The 14,150-nt window shown below is 40.7% G+C and overlaps 1 protein-coding gene across 1 annotated transcript in view; it reads right to left on the reverse strand.

The window, feature by feature from the left end:
* LOC144688852 (uncharacterized) overlaps positions 1 to 14,150 on the reverse strand; it is a 582,637-nt gene that overhangs the window by 255,574 nt on the left and 312,913 nt on the right. The window contains exons 15-17 of the mRNA XM_078555848.1: positions 11,322 to 11,420; positions 9,623 to 9,721; positions 2,129 to 2,182 (exon numbers count right to left, since the gene is read on the reverse strand). Of these exons, the coding sequence (XP_078411974.1) occupies positions 2,129 to 2,182; positions 9,623 to 9,721; positions 11,322 to 11,420 (252 nt within the window). The remainder of the gene's footprint in view (positions 1 to 2,128; positions 2,183 to 9,622; positions 9,722 to 11,321; positions 11,421 to 14,150) is intronic.

Consider the following 14,150-nt stretch of genomic DNA (forward strand, 5'->3'; position numbering starts at 1 on the left):
GGATCACATCTCCATGATGCAATCACTTGAAAGTTTAACTTACACCGTTAATACTAGTGATACCATGCAGCACTATCCTACATGACATTTAAACATGCTGCATTTGCGATGGATATGGAACTTGCCCTAATTTCCATCTTCTCCTAACATTCTTCTAGGAATCTTATTTCTCCTGGATATAAAAAGAAATTTGAGTGTAATCTAAACATTGTCACAGAATCACAGAATTGTTACAATGCAGAAGGAGGCCATTCAGTCCATCATGTCTGCACTGGCTCTCCGGATGAGCAATTCACCTAGTGCCATTCTTCCACCTTTTTCTCGTAACCCGACACATTTTTCATTTTCAGATAACAGCCCAATACCCATCTGAATGGTTCAATTGAACCTGCCTCCACCACACTTTCAGGTACTGCATTCCGGATCTTAACCACTTGCTGTGTGAAAACAGTTTTTCCCATACCATTTTTCTTTTTTTGCCAATTCTATGCCCTCTCGCTCTTGATCCTTTCATACGTGGGAACAGTTTCTCTCTATCTACTCTATCCAGACCTCTCATGATTTTGGATACCGCTATTAAGTCTCCTCTCAGTATCCTTTTCTCCAAGGAAAGCAGTCCCAACTTCTCCAATTTATCTTCATAATTGAAGTTCCCAATCTCTGCAACCATTCTCGTGAATCTTTTCTGCACTCATTTTGACTCTTATTACAATGAATTTATAATTTTACTTGTTCTTAGTATTTGGTGTAGCCAGCACAAAAACAGTTCCTTAAATATTGTAACTCCCGCCACTGGCCGTAAAAGCATCAGATATAGTTGTAAGCGCACTCATTCCACACTGCAGCTGCCGGCACATGCACAATTGCTGCTGAGGCCTTTCTGGCCGGCGACAGGAGTTTGACTCTTTCAAAGGCTAATTCAATTCATCCTATCAATGACTATTCATCCCAGTTCCCAATCTGTGATGAGATCGCAATCTCAATGAGATTTTATGTGAGCACTCCCTCCTCAGGCTAGATCCAACGTGTTAAGAATTTGTGCAGGAAGCTTCTACACTACCCAAGTAGTTCGATTGGTAGTTTGTGGGACTCTTAATCCCCAGGGTCATCATTTCAGGGGATGAATTTTTTCTTAAATATTTTAGCCAAACTTTTTTTATTGGTTTTTTATCAAAAAAGTGTCTTTAAACTAAGTATTAGTATCTATTCCCCACATTGAACGTTGAGAATCTCATTTGCTGAAATTTCCTGATTTAATATCTTCATCATTTACTGAATCATCAGAAACATATTTTACAGAGGAAACAGTTGCTAAATGCAAGAACTTACAATTATACAGGACTGCACAGACATGAAAATGGGTAATTTGAGCTTTATTGTTAGTCCGTGTCAAGACAGCTTGTTTGTTTTAATGCATGCAACTGACACCGTAACATTGAGATTGCATCTGAGCATGTGCAGGAAATGCTCCCCCTAATGTTGTGCCACATATAAACACATCTATACTGAAAAGGTGCACACAATTATCACTTTAAATCAAATACAGAAGTGAAAGTATTCTCCAAGACATAAATTAACTGATTGTGAAGTTTGTTACCTCCACCTCCAACAGATGGGTACAAATTCAGCCCAAGCTAATGAAATAAAGGCTCTAACAGCTGCTGTGGGCTGAGTGAAACAAGTAAACTGCCTCAATCTGGTTCCCAGTGAGTACTGATTTATAACTCAAGACTCCCCAGAAGTGAGGTAACCCCTCTTGCAGATACTTTGAGGGTGGCTTGTATGGAATACAGAAAAAGACTTCTGAGATGGAGCAGGAAAATGAAAGCTCAATGTTGGGGCCAAGTCACTGTGCCACATCTGACCCAAGAATGCCTGATATTGACCCCGGATATGAAAAAGATTAGAAAATGCTCTATTCCAATGGAAACATTTCCCGTGCTTTGGGAATTACCCTAGAACATTTAAAGATGGCAGAATTACAATAGGGTTTTGTCAAACACTATCTCTGGTTAAACAACTGAGGGATCACTACGACATTGAATGAAAGGTGCCAGCAACGTGAATCTCCTGAATTTAGATGATTTCAATGAACCATGATGATCTCTGCTGTATGAAATAACCTTACCCCATTATCTCCCAGGATATCAAGTTTCTTCATTAGGTCAGGAATGACCACATCCTGAAAGAAAGGATTGATGTCATTAGCAAAGAATTAAATCTATTCAATGGTCAAAAGAGCAAATGAAAAGATCAGCGAAATGCAACAATGAAAAAAGTATTTAACTCCACTTATTGTTGATGCTGAGTATTTTTGTTAATCGTTTTTCTTGGATATATATCTTATTCCAAAGTCTTTCCAGCTGCAGGTTTCACAGGGCTTCTTTCATTAATAAGCCACATATTAGGGGTTCCCAAACTGTGGGTTGTGACCCCTATTGGGGTCACGGGCTTTGGGGTTGCAAGCTCCTTGGCAGCAATTGCAACTGCCAAGTCGAGACTTGGCATTTTTTCCAAACGGTTCGTCAATGGGACACTTTTTTGCAGCCTTGGTCGTTCTTTCAGTGCCCTGATTGGCTGTTCAGTTTAGTGCTCCAACTGGATAATCAGGGATTTCCACGGACATGCTTGTAATAGAGGGGGTTCTTTGAACATGCTCGGAGATACTTTGAATGCGTGCCGTAGTGAATGGCGGGACAGTCCTGGGATTGGCGCTGAGGCCCCATTACACGCGTGTGCATGATTCTTAGATCCGAGGCCCGGGATTCTTCAAAGTAGCTGTGGGCAAAATCATTGGCCTCCGCTCAACAACTGCACCCCCAACCATAAAAGTTCTACCATCCCCACCCACTCCCCCACTCAACAACTCTTCCCCAACACTCCCCCCACCCCACTCTCACTCACTCTGGGGGTTGCACCAATTTTCAAGCATTAAGTGGGGTCACAGTGAGAAAAAGTTTGGGAAGCACTGTACATACACACTAGAAAAAATGAACATTGGGCACCCCATATAAAAGCAAAATATTGCAGATTCTGGAAATCTGAAATAGAAGCAGAAAATGCTAGAAATACTCAGGAGGTCAGGTCACGTCTGCCACCTCATACTGTTTTCATTCCTTGTGCAGATAAACCGACACGAATTGACACCTTTAGTCTCCGGAGAGAAGTCTGGTTAAGGTTTGGCACCACAAGGCTTCAAAAGGACTCATGCCAGTTCTCAGCTGGTGTGAATTCTACCGAAGCATTTCTAGGGCATAAGGGGCAGGCTTCCCAGGGTAGTCCAGGAATTCCTTCAACACGACACCACTCAACTTAGGGGAGGTGGTCAAGAAGATATCCGCCCATGGACCTCTTTTCCGGAAAATAGCAGAACAGAATCAACAACTCGTATTCGTACACCTTTAATGTGGTAAAACAGCCCAAGGCCCCTCTCAAGAATGTTATCAAACAAAATTTCATACCAAACCCCTTTTAGTGGGCTGAATTATACGCACCTCAGCATAAATTTCAGGGACAAGCCCGCCTCCTGTTAGCCAGCTCGCCGATGGGCTTGTGATTATTATGAGGCAAGGCGTCCGCCCCATCCCAGGAACAGGTCCTGCCTCATAGAACTGTCAGCCAATCGCAGGCCGGCAGCTCTTCAGTACTGGCAGTGCCACTAGGAGCTGTGGCCACTGCCGGTACTGCAGGGGACCTGGAAAGAAGCACGACCGTGGATGCCCTGGAACTCAGGTAAGTCTGGGAACTCACTGGGGCAGGCTGGCATGCTCTGGCGAAGGAGGTCGCGAGCATGTTAGGCACGGTGGACAGAAAACTGAGGGTCAAACCTGCTGGGCTGCACATTGGACCAAGGCCTCAGACGCCGCCCATTAAATCTGAGCAGTGGTTGGAGAAAGCTCTTAAACTGGCATTGATTTCCCACTTAAGGGCCTCAACTGGGCCACAGGCGGGTGGCCCACCCGATGTCTCTCCTGTCACCCATAAAATTGTGGTGGGGTGAAGACAGGTGGGCAGGCAGGCAAGCTGCCAATGGCTCGGCACTTTATTTTACAAGTCTTTCTTGCCCACTGGTGGATGGTAAAATCCAGACTTGTGGAACCAGAATCTGCTCCATTTCCAGGAGCAAGTGACCAATCAACCACCTTCGACCAGGATAAACAAAAAAAGACTTGAATTTATGCAGCATTATTCACAATCTCACGATAGTTTAAAACACATAGCAGCCAATGGGGTGATATTAAAGTGTAGCCACTGTTGTAATCATAGAATCATTGACACTGCTTAGTTGCATATTCCTGCTTCTTTTCTTTAACCCTGTATGTGCCTTATCCTCAAGCATCTGTCCAAATCCTTTTTAGAATTATTTATGGAATCAACTTCCACCATCTTTTCAGGTAGAGCTTTCCAGATCCTGACAACTCTCTGAGCTAAAACATTCTCCCCATCTCCTCTCCAGATCTTATGCGAATGATTTTCAATCTATGGCCTCTAATTATTGAGCAATTCACCAGTGGGAATAGTATTTTTCTCTATCTGCTCCATCAAAACTTCTCTTTCTCTTAAAAACCTCTATTAGGTTACTTTTTAACCTCTTTTCCATGGAGAACAGTCCTAACTTTTCCAACTTCTCCTCATAACTGGAGTCCCTCATTGCTGGTAACATCCTGGTAAACCTTCTCTGTACCCTTTCGAAGACACTTACATCATTCCTGAAGTGTGGTGCCCAGGATTATCCACAATATTCCAGCTGAGGCCTAACCAGTGATTTATAAAGTTCTGGCATGAACTCTTTGCTTTTACATTCTATAAACCCAAATAACCCATAAGCCTTTTAACCACCAACTTTTCCTGCCATGTTTAAGAATGTATGTATATGGGCACCAAGGTCCCTCTGCTCATCTACATGTTTCAAAATTATGCCATTTATGGTACATTGTCTTTCCATATTCACCCTCCCAAAGTATATCACTCCAGTGTTCTCTGCATTGAGCTCCATCAGCCATACATCTGCCCATTCCACCATCTTGCCTATGTGATCCTGAAGCCTATAATTATCCTCATTGTGTTTTACAACTTTGTCAAGTTTTGGATCATCTGCCAACTTTATGAAGCTGTGCCTGAAGCCATGGAAGCCTAACTAGTTTATAAAAACTGAAAATAGTAATGGATCCACAGCAAGCCAGACTGAAAAATATCCATCCACCACCATCCTTTGCTTCTTGTGACTGAACTAATTTTGAATCTGTGGTAATTATGGTTTTAATTAGTATTTAATATACCTTTGAGAATAGTGCTTGAAAAGGAAGATCACATGGTCCTTAATACCCAATAGGAGAGTAGCGTGGGCTACCTCAATAGTCAGGTTGGAGTTGGTTGTGTAGAGATAGAGTTTTAAGTGAAAGCACATATGTAATGCTGCTGAGTACCTTGTTAATATACTTAGTTTCCACCCAAGAAGTGTCTGCTGATCAACTCTATCAATAGTACCAACTTGGCCACCACGTCACAACAAACTGGCGACAAGGCTAAAACAAGTTTAATGGAAGAAATCAAGTGAAAAGCAATCAGCACTGGCCTCGCCCAGTGAGCGTAAGTAGAAGTTTTATTCCAGTCCACAAAGTAATTCCCTCTCGAAATACCGCAATTCGGAAGACTTGATCCTTTCGATCCAGCCACGGATGATTGGTCCCACTACGTTGAACGTCTCACGTTCTTTTTCCAGGCAAACAAGATTACGGGGTAAGAGAAGAGGCAGGTGATCCTCTGAAGTACATGTGGGAATAAAACTTATAGTTTGATTCAAAGTTTGACAGCACGCAGTGCCCCAGATTCGAAAACTTTTGATGAATTGGTGGACCTTGTGAAGGGCCATTATCAACCAAAGCCCTCAGTAACGATGCAAAGGTTCAAGTTTAATTCAAGAATTAGAGCCCCGGGTGAGACCGTTGCATGCTATGTGTCAAGTTTGAAGCAGTTAACAGGTCTTTGTGAGTTTGGTACTTCTCTAAATGACATGCTCAGAGATTGTTTAGCGTCCGGTGTGAATGAGGACATGGTCCAGAAGAGATTGTTATTTGAAGCGAATTTGGATTTTAAGAATGCGCTGGAGATTGCACTGGCAATGGAAAGTGCAGTAAGAGATTCAAAAGCCAGATAGGGCATGCAAAATGGCGCCATCCTCCACATCGCGGGAAATACCAACCAAAAAGGACGCGAAAATGCAAGGCGTTGCCGAGAAGTGGGAAACAGCCCACGCTAGCTGGTAAATCAGGAAACATGACTTAGCAGCAAAAACAAGGAATAATTTCAATAGAGGTGGAAACAAACAGTCTTTTAACAATTGTCAGTCTAAAAAAAATTGAATATTATTATTACCACAGAAACGGACATATAATGAGATATTGCAAGGAAAAGTTCAAACAGGCTTTTAAACAAAAGAAAAAACCCAGTGAGATCTACAAGGTAGAAGAGCCTGAAGCAACTAATTCAAAGGTTCTGATGAAGAGTCATACGGACTCGAAACATTAACTGTATTCCTCTCCGCAGATGCTGTCAGACCTGCTGAGTTTTTCCACCTATTTTTGTTTTAATTCAAAGGTTTATTCGTTGTTTAATATAAGAGTTGGAAAGACTGAACCAATATTTGTAACAGTGAAAGTAAATGGCAGACCTGTTAGAATGGAAGTGGACATAGGAGCTTCCACTACAGTAACTGGGGAATATACCTTCAGTTATCTGAATAACGGTGAACATCAATTAAAGTTAGAAGAAACAGATGCCAAACTAAACACGGGTGAAGACATTCAAGTCAAAGGCATAAGTAGAGTAACTGTCCTTTATGGAAGCCAATCAGCAAAGCTACCAGTGTTGGTATTGAGAGGCAGAGCACCAAGCCTTCTCGGGCAAAATTGGCTAAGGGAGATCAACTTTGAAGGACCATTGAGATTCCTAAAGGAAGCTGGAAGCGTTCATGTTTTGGAAAAGGGGTGCGTAAGGACTCAACAACCTAAAGAAATGCAGGCTGCCTTAAGCTAAAACCTGGAAGAGCAACACAAGAAACTCGAGGAGACCATACTTGATGACAGAGTTCGAGACGAGGTGAGCAGCCTTAGAAAGGAAAAAGAAAACCTGCTGAAGGACCTTCGCACATTACAAGATTCCCTCAAGTCACAGTTTGTATCACAGGAAAAGAATGAAGAGAAACAGGAAGAATTCAGCACCTCTCTGACCAAACTGAAGGATGCGTTGGCAGAGAAGACACAACAATGTTCAATTTTCTAAGAGGCAGCAAACAAATACAAAAAAAGAGATGGAATAGCTGAAGAATCAGCCACAGGAAGCAAAAGGAGCTTTGGAAGTGAAAGTCGGAGAATTTTCGAAGAAGCAGACAGATGACGTTTTGGGAAACTCAGCCACTGAGCTCAGATAAGCTGAGCTTGCATCTGAGAGTAGTCTGGCCAATAGTGAAGTCAAAAAGAAGGCCCAGATTAAAGTCTGCTCAAGAAAGAAGAAGGCACATAGAAAGAAGATACAGAAATACTAATAGGACTTTAATCCGGGCAGCATACGAGTACACTTTTGTACATAGACCTGGCAATCAAATCGCAAACGCCAATGCACATAGTCGTTTGCCTTTACAAGAAAATGACGAGGATATCCTAGTTCCACAGGAGCTTATTTTACTGTTAAATCTTTTAGATTCCTCACCAGTGCGCGCTCGACAGATCAGAGGCTGGTCAAGTCGGGACCTTGTCCTATCTCAAGTACGAGAACAAGTACTTCATGGTTGGTCACAAAAGCCTGTATCTGATGAAATGAAACCATACTTCAACAGAAGACATGAAATAACCAGCCAGGAAGGCATCTTAGTGTGGGCAGCAAGAGTGACAGTACCTCCAGAGGGAAGGCAGCCACCGTTAATTGAGCTGCGCAGCGCACGTCCAGGAAAATCCCAAATGAAGACCATAGCTCGCAGCTGCCTATGGTGGCCTGGGATGGTTGGCAAAATAAAGAGTTTAGTGAAGAATTGTGTGCAGTGTCAACAACTGCAAAAGTTACCATCAACAGCTCCGTTACACCCATGGGAGTGGCCAGGAAGACTATGTGGGACCTTTCATGGGAACAACGGCTCATTGTCAATACCCACTCAAAATGGATGGGCATATATGACGTGAAATCACCAACGTCAGCTGCTACAATTGAGAAGCTACGTCAAAGTTTCAACGGTTTACCAGCCTCAACAGTATCACTCATGTAAAAACTTCACCCTACCACCCTTCCTCAAATGGACTGGCCGAAGGGGCAGTTTAATTATTCAAGGCAGGCATGAAGAAGCTAACTGGAGATTCCTTAGCAACCATGCTAACACGCTTTCTCTTCCATTACAGAACCACCCCTCACACAACAACAGATGTCACACCTGTGGAGTTATTGTTGAAACGCTGTCTCAGGACGAGATTGAGCTTGATAATGATGAATTTAGAGAGGAAGGTGGAAAGGAGTCAGGGAAGCCAGGAAACTAGGCATGACTGGCATAGCCACGACAGGAAATTTACCGTGGGAGAGAAGGTATATGAGAAGAACTTTGGAGAAGGACCAAAGTGGTTACCGGGTGAAATAAGTGCAGTGACTGGACCTCTATCTTACCACGTGGAGGTGGAAGGCCAAGTCATACGGAGGCATGTGGATCATCTAAGGAAAAGGGAAGCAGATCACCAGGAATTGATTCCACCGGTGTTCATGACCAGGTCAGCATTTCCTGTTGAGAGTACTCAACCTAGTACAGACATGTCTGATGTTCCTGTAAGAGTTGAGGATAGAGCTACAGGTTCCCACCGAAACACATGTTCAGGCAATTCCAGAAAAGGAGGTTCCTGACAAAGCATCTGAAGCTGCAGAGCTGAGACGTTCAACTTGCATAAGGAAACCACCAGAAAGACTGAATTTGTAAATTCCTTACCCAGTGTAAATATTCTATTGTTTTGCGAAATTTGTACCTATAAATATAAAATGTATATTCGAGTAAAGGGGGAAATAAAGTAGTAATTATGATTTAATTAGTGTGTAATATACCTTTAAGAATAATGCTTGTTAAGAAAGATTAATGCCCAATAGGAGAGTAGCGTGGGTTACCTCAGTAGTCCGTAGTTGGAGTTGGTTGTGTAGAGATAGAGTTTGAAGTGAAAGCACATATGTAGTGCTGCTAAGTACCTTGTTAATAAACTTAACGCTTCCACCCAAGAAGTGTCTGCTTATCAACTCTATCAATAGTACCAACTCGGCCACCACGTCACAACAGAATCCATAAAATCCCCTTCCCCTTAATTCCATGGTCTTCCATCTTGACATTAGGTCAAAAGTTTATGTATGTTTACAAGACATGACTTACAACCAGTTCTACTTGCACTCAATATAGTCTCTTCCACATCTTAATGGAGCAGCATTCAGATAAGCCATGTTGCTCCAGAATGCCTAGAAAGCTTGCGCATGACCCAGGAGTAAGTGTGTCCTGTCACACCTGATAAATGGTGAACACATCTATGTACATTCACATGTGTGGGACAGACTCTTATAACACCTTGGTGCCATATGCAAGGCAGACTCGGAGGAAGAAAAATCTCACCTTAATACCCTCTTGCTGACAATAGAGTTGGAGGGCACTTCCACTCTCAGAAAATGCTGATATGTGCAAGTTATAAGCCGGTGATCTTCGTTCCCGCTCCTGCCAGGAGGAAACACATCAAATCAAATCCACGTTATGAAAATGAAGAAAATAAAGCCTCAGTCTAAGGCTTTGAGCTCTTAGCATAACATTTAAGCTCTGAAATTTATTAACTGCTGTGAACTCAATTTCACACTCAACATTTTCTACTCCTTTTTGTTCTGGTACTCTCTGGTTCTTAACCAACTTCACAATTTACTGATTGAAGAATAAGTATCAAAAAGCTCTCTTAGTTTTATCGAAAGACTATTTAGGTTATTTTATGTAATGATAAACATTAAAATAAAACGATCCCACTATAAATAAGTTATCAAAGCAGAAACTTAACTTTGCATGAGCTCAGTTCACATTTGATGATTTTACATATTGTCACAGCAATCAACAATCTGCAACTCAGGATTACTTGGTGTAACATTTTTGTACATTTAACAATGACTGGGACACTTACAGTTTCTGTTGCTTTCCAGAAGACTTAGTGCCAGCTATTAATGTTACTATGTTTTCCATACTTACTTTACAACTTGTTTATGGAAGAATGCTGCTGCTGAAATGAACCAGATGGAAAAGCAGGAATATTGGAACTAAATGGATTTCAGTGGAATCATGCTCAAACGTGGGACGCCTCCCAAAATGATAGACAAATAATAGGTCACATGAGCTTTTGCAAAAAGAAAACAAAGCTTTTGGGTTAGTGTTCCTGCACAGTCTTGAAATACAGGGTTTGCACGCCTCTTTTTATTGCCAATGCAATGTTAGGCCAAAAAATAGATGAGACAAGCATTCCGAAAACAGATAATGGTATCACATAGTATGGCACACATACCACAAAGCAACCTTTAAAGCAATCAGCTCCCTGAAAATCTAGCACAGTTCAAAAGAATGATGCACTCTAATGACAAAATTGAAGAGAAGCTTGTATTCTAGAGTTTATGGTTTCGTGAATTACTGAGCTCTTGCTTACGCTGATATTTTTTTCTAAAACAGTAGCTCTAAGTTATTTGTTTCAATTCCCTACTATGAATCCCAACTCCTCTGTATCTCCCATGTGCGTGGAATGCATTTCAATCAAGTGCAGGAGGGTATGGCTGTGATGTGAAGCTCCTGGCTTTCCACCAGATTCTTCAGAGTAAAACAAAAACAAATCGCAATGGGAGTGTGTTATAAACCATAATGTATATGAAGTATGATAACTGAGGCAAACTTAGACTCGCTTTGGTGAATAGATTGACAAACAATGCAGGATTATGAAACACAAATGATGAATGCAATTAGTAGCAAAAACAAAATCTTTTTATTAAGTGCAAAAAATATTTCACTATAAATTATAACCTATTAGTATAAATTATAATCTATTTGTACATTTCAATCATTCTTTAACAACTTGTCAGAATATATTCCAAGAATTTTTTTTACATCAAAAATCCAGGCAGTGAAACAGCTTCTCTTTTCTTCTGAAGTGAAGCAGCTACACATTAATAAAAGGCAATGCTCATTAGTGCTGGAAGATGAGTGGCTACACGTGACATTACTTCACAAACGTTCTCCTTTTTGGTTCATAAACTTCTGATCCATTTGACACTTTACAAGTGGAATATCTTACTTCAAGCTCTAAGATTCTGAACTCTAGCAGTTCATTCTGGTCCTTTGCATCTTGCATCTCATTCTGTAGTCTAAACTCTTCAAGTTCCAATTTATGAATCTGTAAAAGAATTTAGAAGTACACGTAAGGATGTTGCAATTTATCTGACATCGCTCAACAGATGTTGCGTCAAAATATCATCAACTTAATAGTAGTTAAATTTGAGATTTCAGCGTACTGGCTCTACAACTGACTCCTCACCAGGTCTCTCTGGTGAAAAATTATGTGCCAATAACTACGAACAGAGGATTTGAGGCCTAGAGTTTCCACTAGGTTGTGTTTTTTAGATTAATCAATGCAATGGACCTGGAATTGGCAAAACCAATACAAAGGATTGCAGAATTTCAAGCACAATTACAAATAAAGTTCCCATAATCTTTCGTGCTAGTTTAAAAAAAAAATTGTGCTAGATCCTCATATCCACCCCACCCACAAAACTGCCCCATGCTCCAATTTAGAATAAATCACCATTGGAAGTTTCTGCTAATTGTGTCTGTTTGCAGGCCCCCTTTCACTGAGGCTTTTAAAATTAAGCTTTTTTGAGCACAAGGCCACTAACTTGCAAGTTTTAAAGGCTTTTGGATATAACTTTATCTTAATTTACTAAGAAATTTGACTAATGCACGCTGAAATGACTAGCAGATGGTTCTGATTTTCTTTTAAACCATTTTCAGTTATTTAAAAGTGGGCTACTTTCAGGGGATGAACCTTGATTAAAATGGTTATTTTTTTAAAGATAAACCCATTTGCAGCTATATTAATAAACTGCACCAAGTTGCCGCTCTTAAAATGTCAAAGATAAAGCAAAAAAAATTGCATTCTAAAATAATACTCGATTTTATTCATGCCGAATCTTGCATTTGGCAATAGGCAACTGTGAGCAGAAACTTAAGGAAGAAAAAAAACTTCTCAAAACTTATTGAGGTTTTGGAGCAATTTAAGCTGGATTGCCAATTTATGCCCGAAGTCTAGTGGTTAAGGTTAAGATGATTGAAGGCTCTGATAAGGTATATAGAAAGAAACTATTTTCTCTGGTCGGGAGTATGGAATAAGGGGGAGCAAACTTAAACTTAGAGAAAAGGCTGATCGGGGTAACGGCAAAAAGCACTTCCTCACACAATGAGTAGCGGAAATCTGGAACTCTTTCCCTCAAAAAGGGAGGTCAAGTGAAAATTTTTAAAAAAAATCTGAGATCGAAAGACTATTGCTGAGTAAGATTACTAAGGAGTAACCAAGGCAAGTAATTGGAGTTAATATACAAATCAGCCATGATTTAAGTGGATAGCGGAACAGGCTCCGGGGGCTGAATGGTCTACTTTTGATCCTACCTTCTAGGGGCCTATTTGAGTAGCTAAGCTTTTCAGTGGCAATTTTTGAACATTTTGAACTGTTATAGAAACTGCTGATAAACATTTGAACCAAATAACTGTATTCTACAATGTCAAAATCTCTTTTCTATTTGATTTTTTGTGTTTTGGCTCAGGGGTTTCATTTCTGTGCGATGATTCCACTGCAGCACTAATTGTGACGAGCAGTGCACTATTTCCAGAATGCACAAGTCTTTGTGCTAACATATTCAGCGACAGCCAATTTAAATTGAATTTGTGTACCTCCCTTTGAATGGCTCTTAAACAATAAAAAGTAAACCAAGTACAGTAAATAATGTCTTCCTCACCCACCACAAGTAGAGAGATGAGGAAACAAAGTTAAATTGAAAGAGCAGTTGTCGTTACTGTTAAAAGAGAACACCAGCAAGATTTCACCACCAAAGGCTTCAAATGATTCCCTTAAAATTACCAGATTACCAGAAGGCAATACAAACCGATCAGGGCATTCAAGTGCTCTTAAAAAGACCCAAGTTCAATGTTTCTAACATAGGTTGTAATGGCAAACATGGCAGGGAAGGTCAGCCAGATAACTGTAGATGATTTTTGGGATGATCAATACAAATGTCACGAATAAGCAACTTTTAAGTGACAAGGCTAGTGTGACAGGAACAAGGACATGTCATGAACAGTTCAGTAAAAAGGTATTTTTCAGACAAGGCTATGCACAGCTTGCAAGAGGATGTTAATTGTAGCTCCCGTCACACGATTCCACTCCCAACACACGCACGTGCATAATGTGTGATACATTTTCTTAGCTAAATCTAATGTTGATGGAACAAATTTAACTGACAGCATGTGTTGAAGTGGTAAGGGTGGTGGGATTTCAATCTGTCTGCACTTTCACTGAAAAAACTCTGACTGATGGTCTCGAGGTGAGGAGACCAAGTGTTTAAAAGTACAAGCTAATTAAAATTGCAATTATGTTTTTAAAATTGAACTTACAGACTTTAGATGCTCGAAAAAGCCACAGGTCAAACCGCCTCATTTTCACACTATGCAAGTTCGATCTATCTCTATCATGCATGCCTTGGCTGTAAAGCACTTTGGGAAGTTCTTAAGTCATGAAAGGCACTATGCAAATCTAGATTGTTCCTTCTTTTCAATGGCAATGGAAAATGAGGAGGTGTAAAATGAGCTGTGGTTTGGCTATTGCCCATTTTACCCTATTACAGAAAGTCAAATTTACTTCCCTGAATATCAAAGGAACAAAGGCAAAATATTAATACACGATGCTTGGTCTAATCTTCCACTAAAAAGATTAGCTGCCTTTGTACAAATATCCTCACTGGTGAGGGCAACAGGTCAATAGAGCCATCCACAGGAATCATTTACACCTATTATCGGAGGTGACAATTTAAATATGTTCAGACAGGAAAGTGAAAAGGATTCTGTTTAGGATGAA

Source organism: Cetorhinus maximus, chromosome 1 (assembly GCF_964194155.1).
Source record: "Cetorhinus maximus chromosome 1, sCetMax3.hap1.1, whole genome shotgun sequence".
Lineage (NCBI taxonomy): Eukaryota > Metazoa > Chordata > Chondrichthyes > Lamniformes > Cetorhinidae > Cetorhinus > Cetorhinus maximus.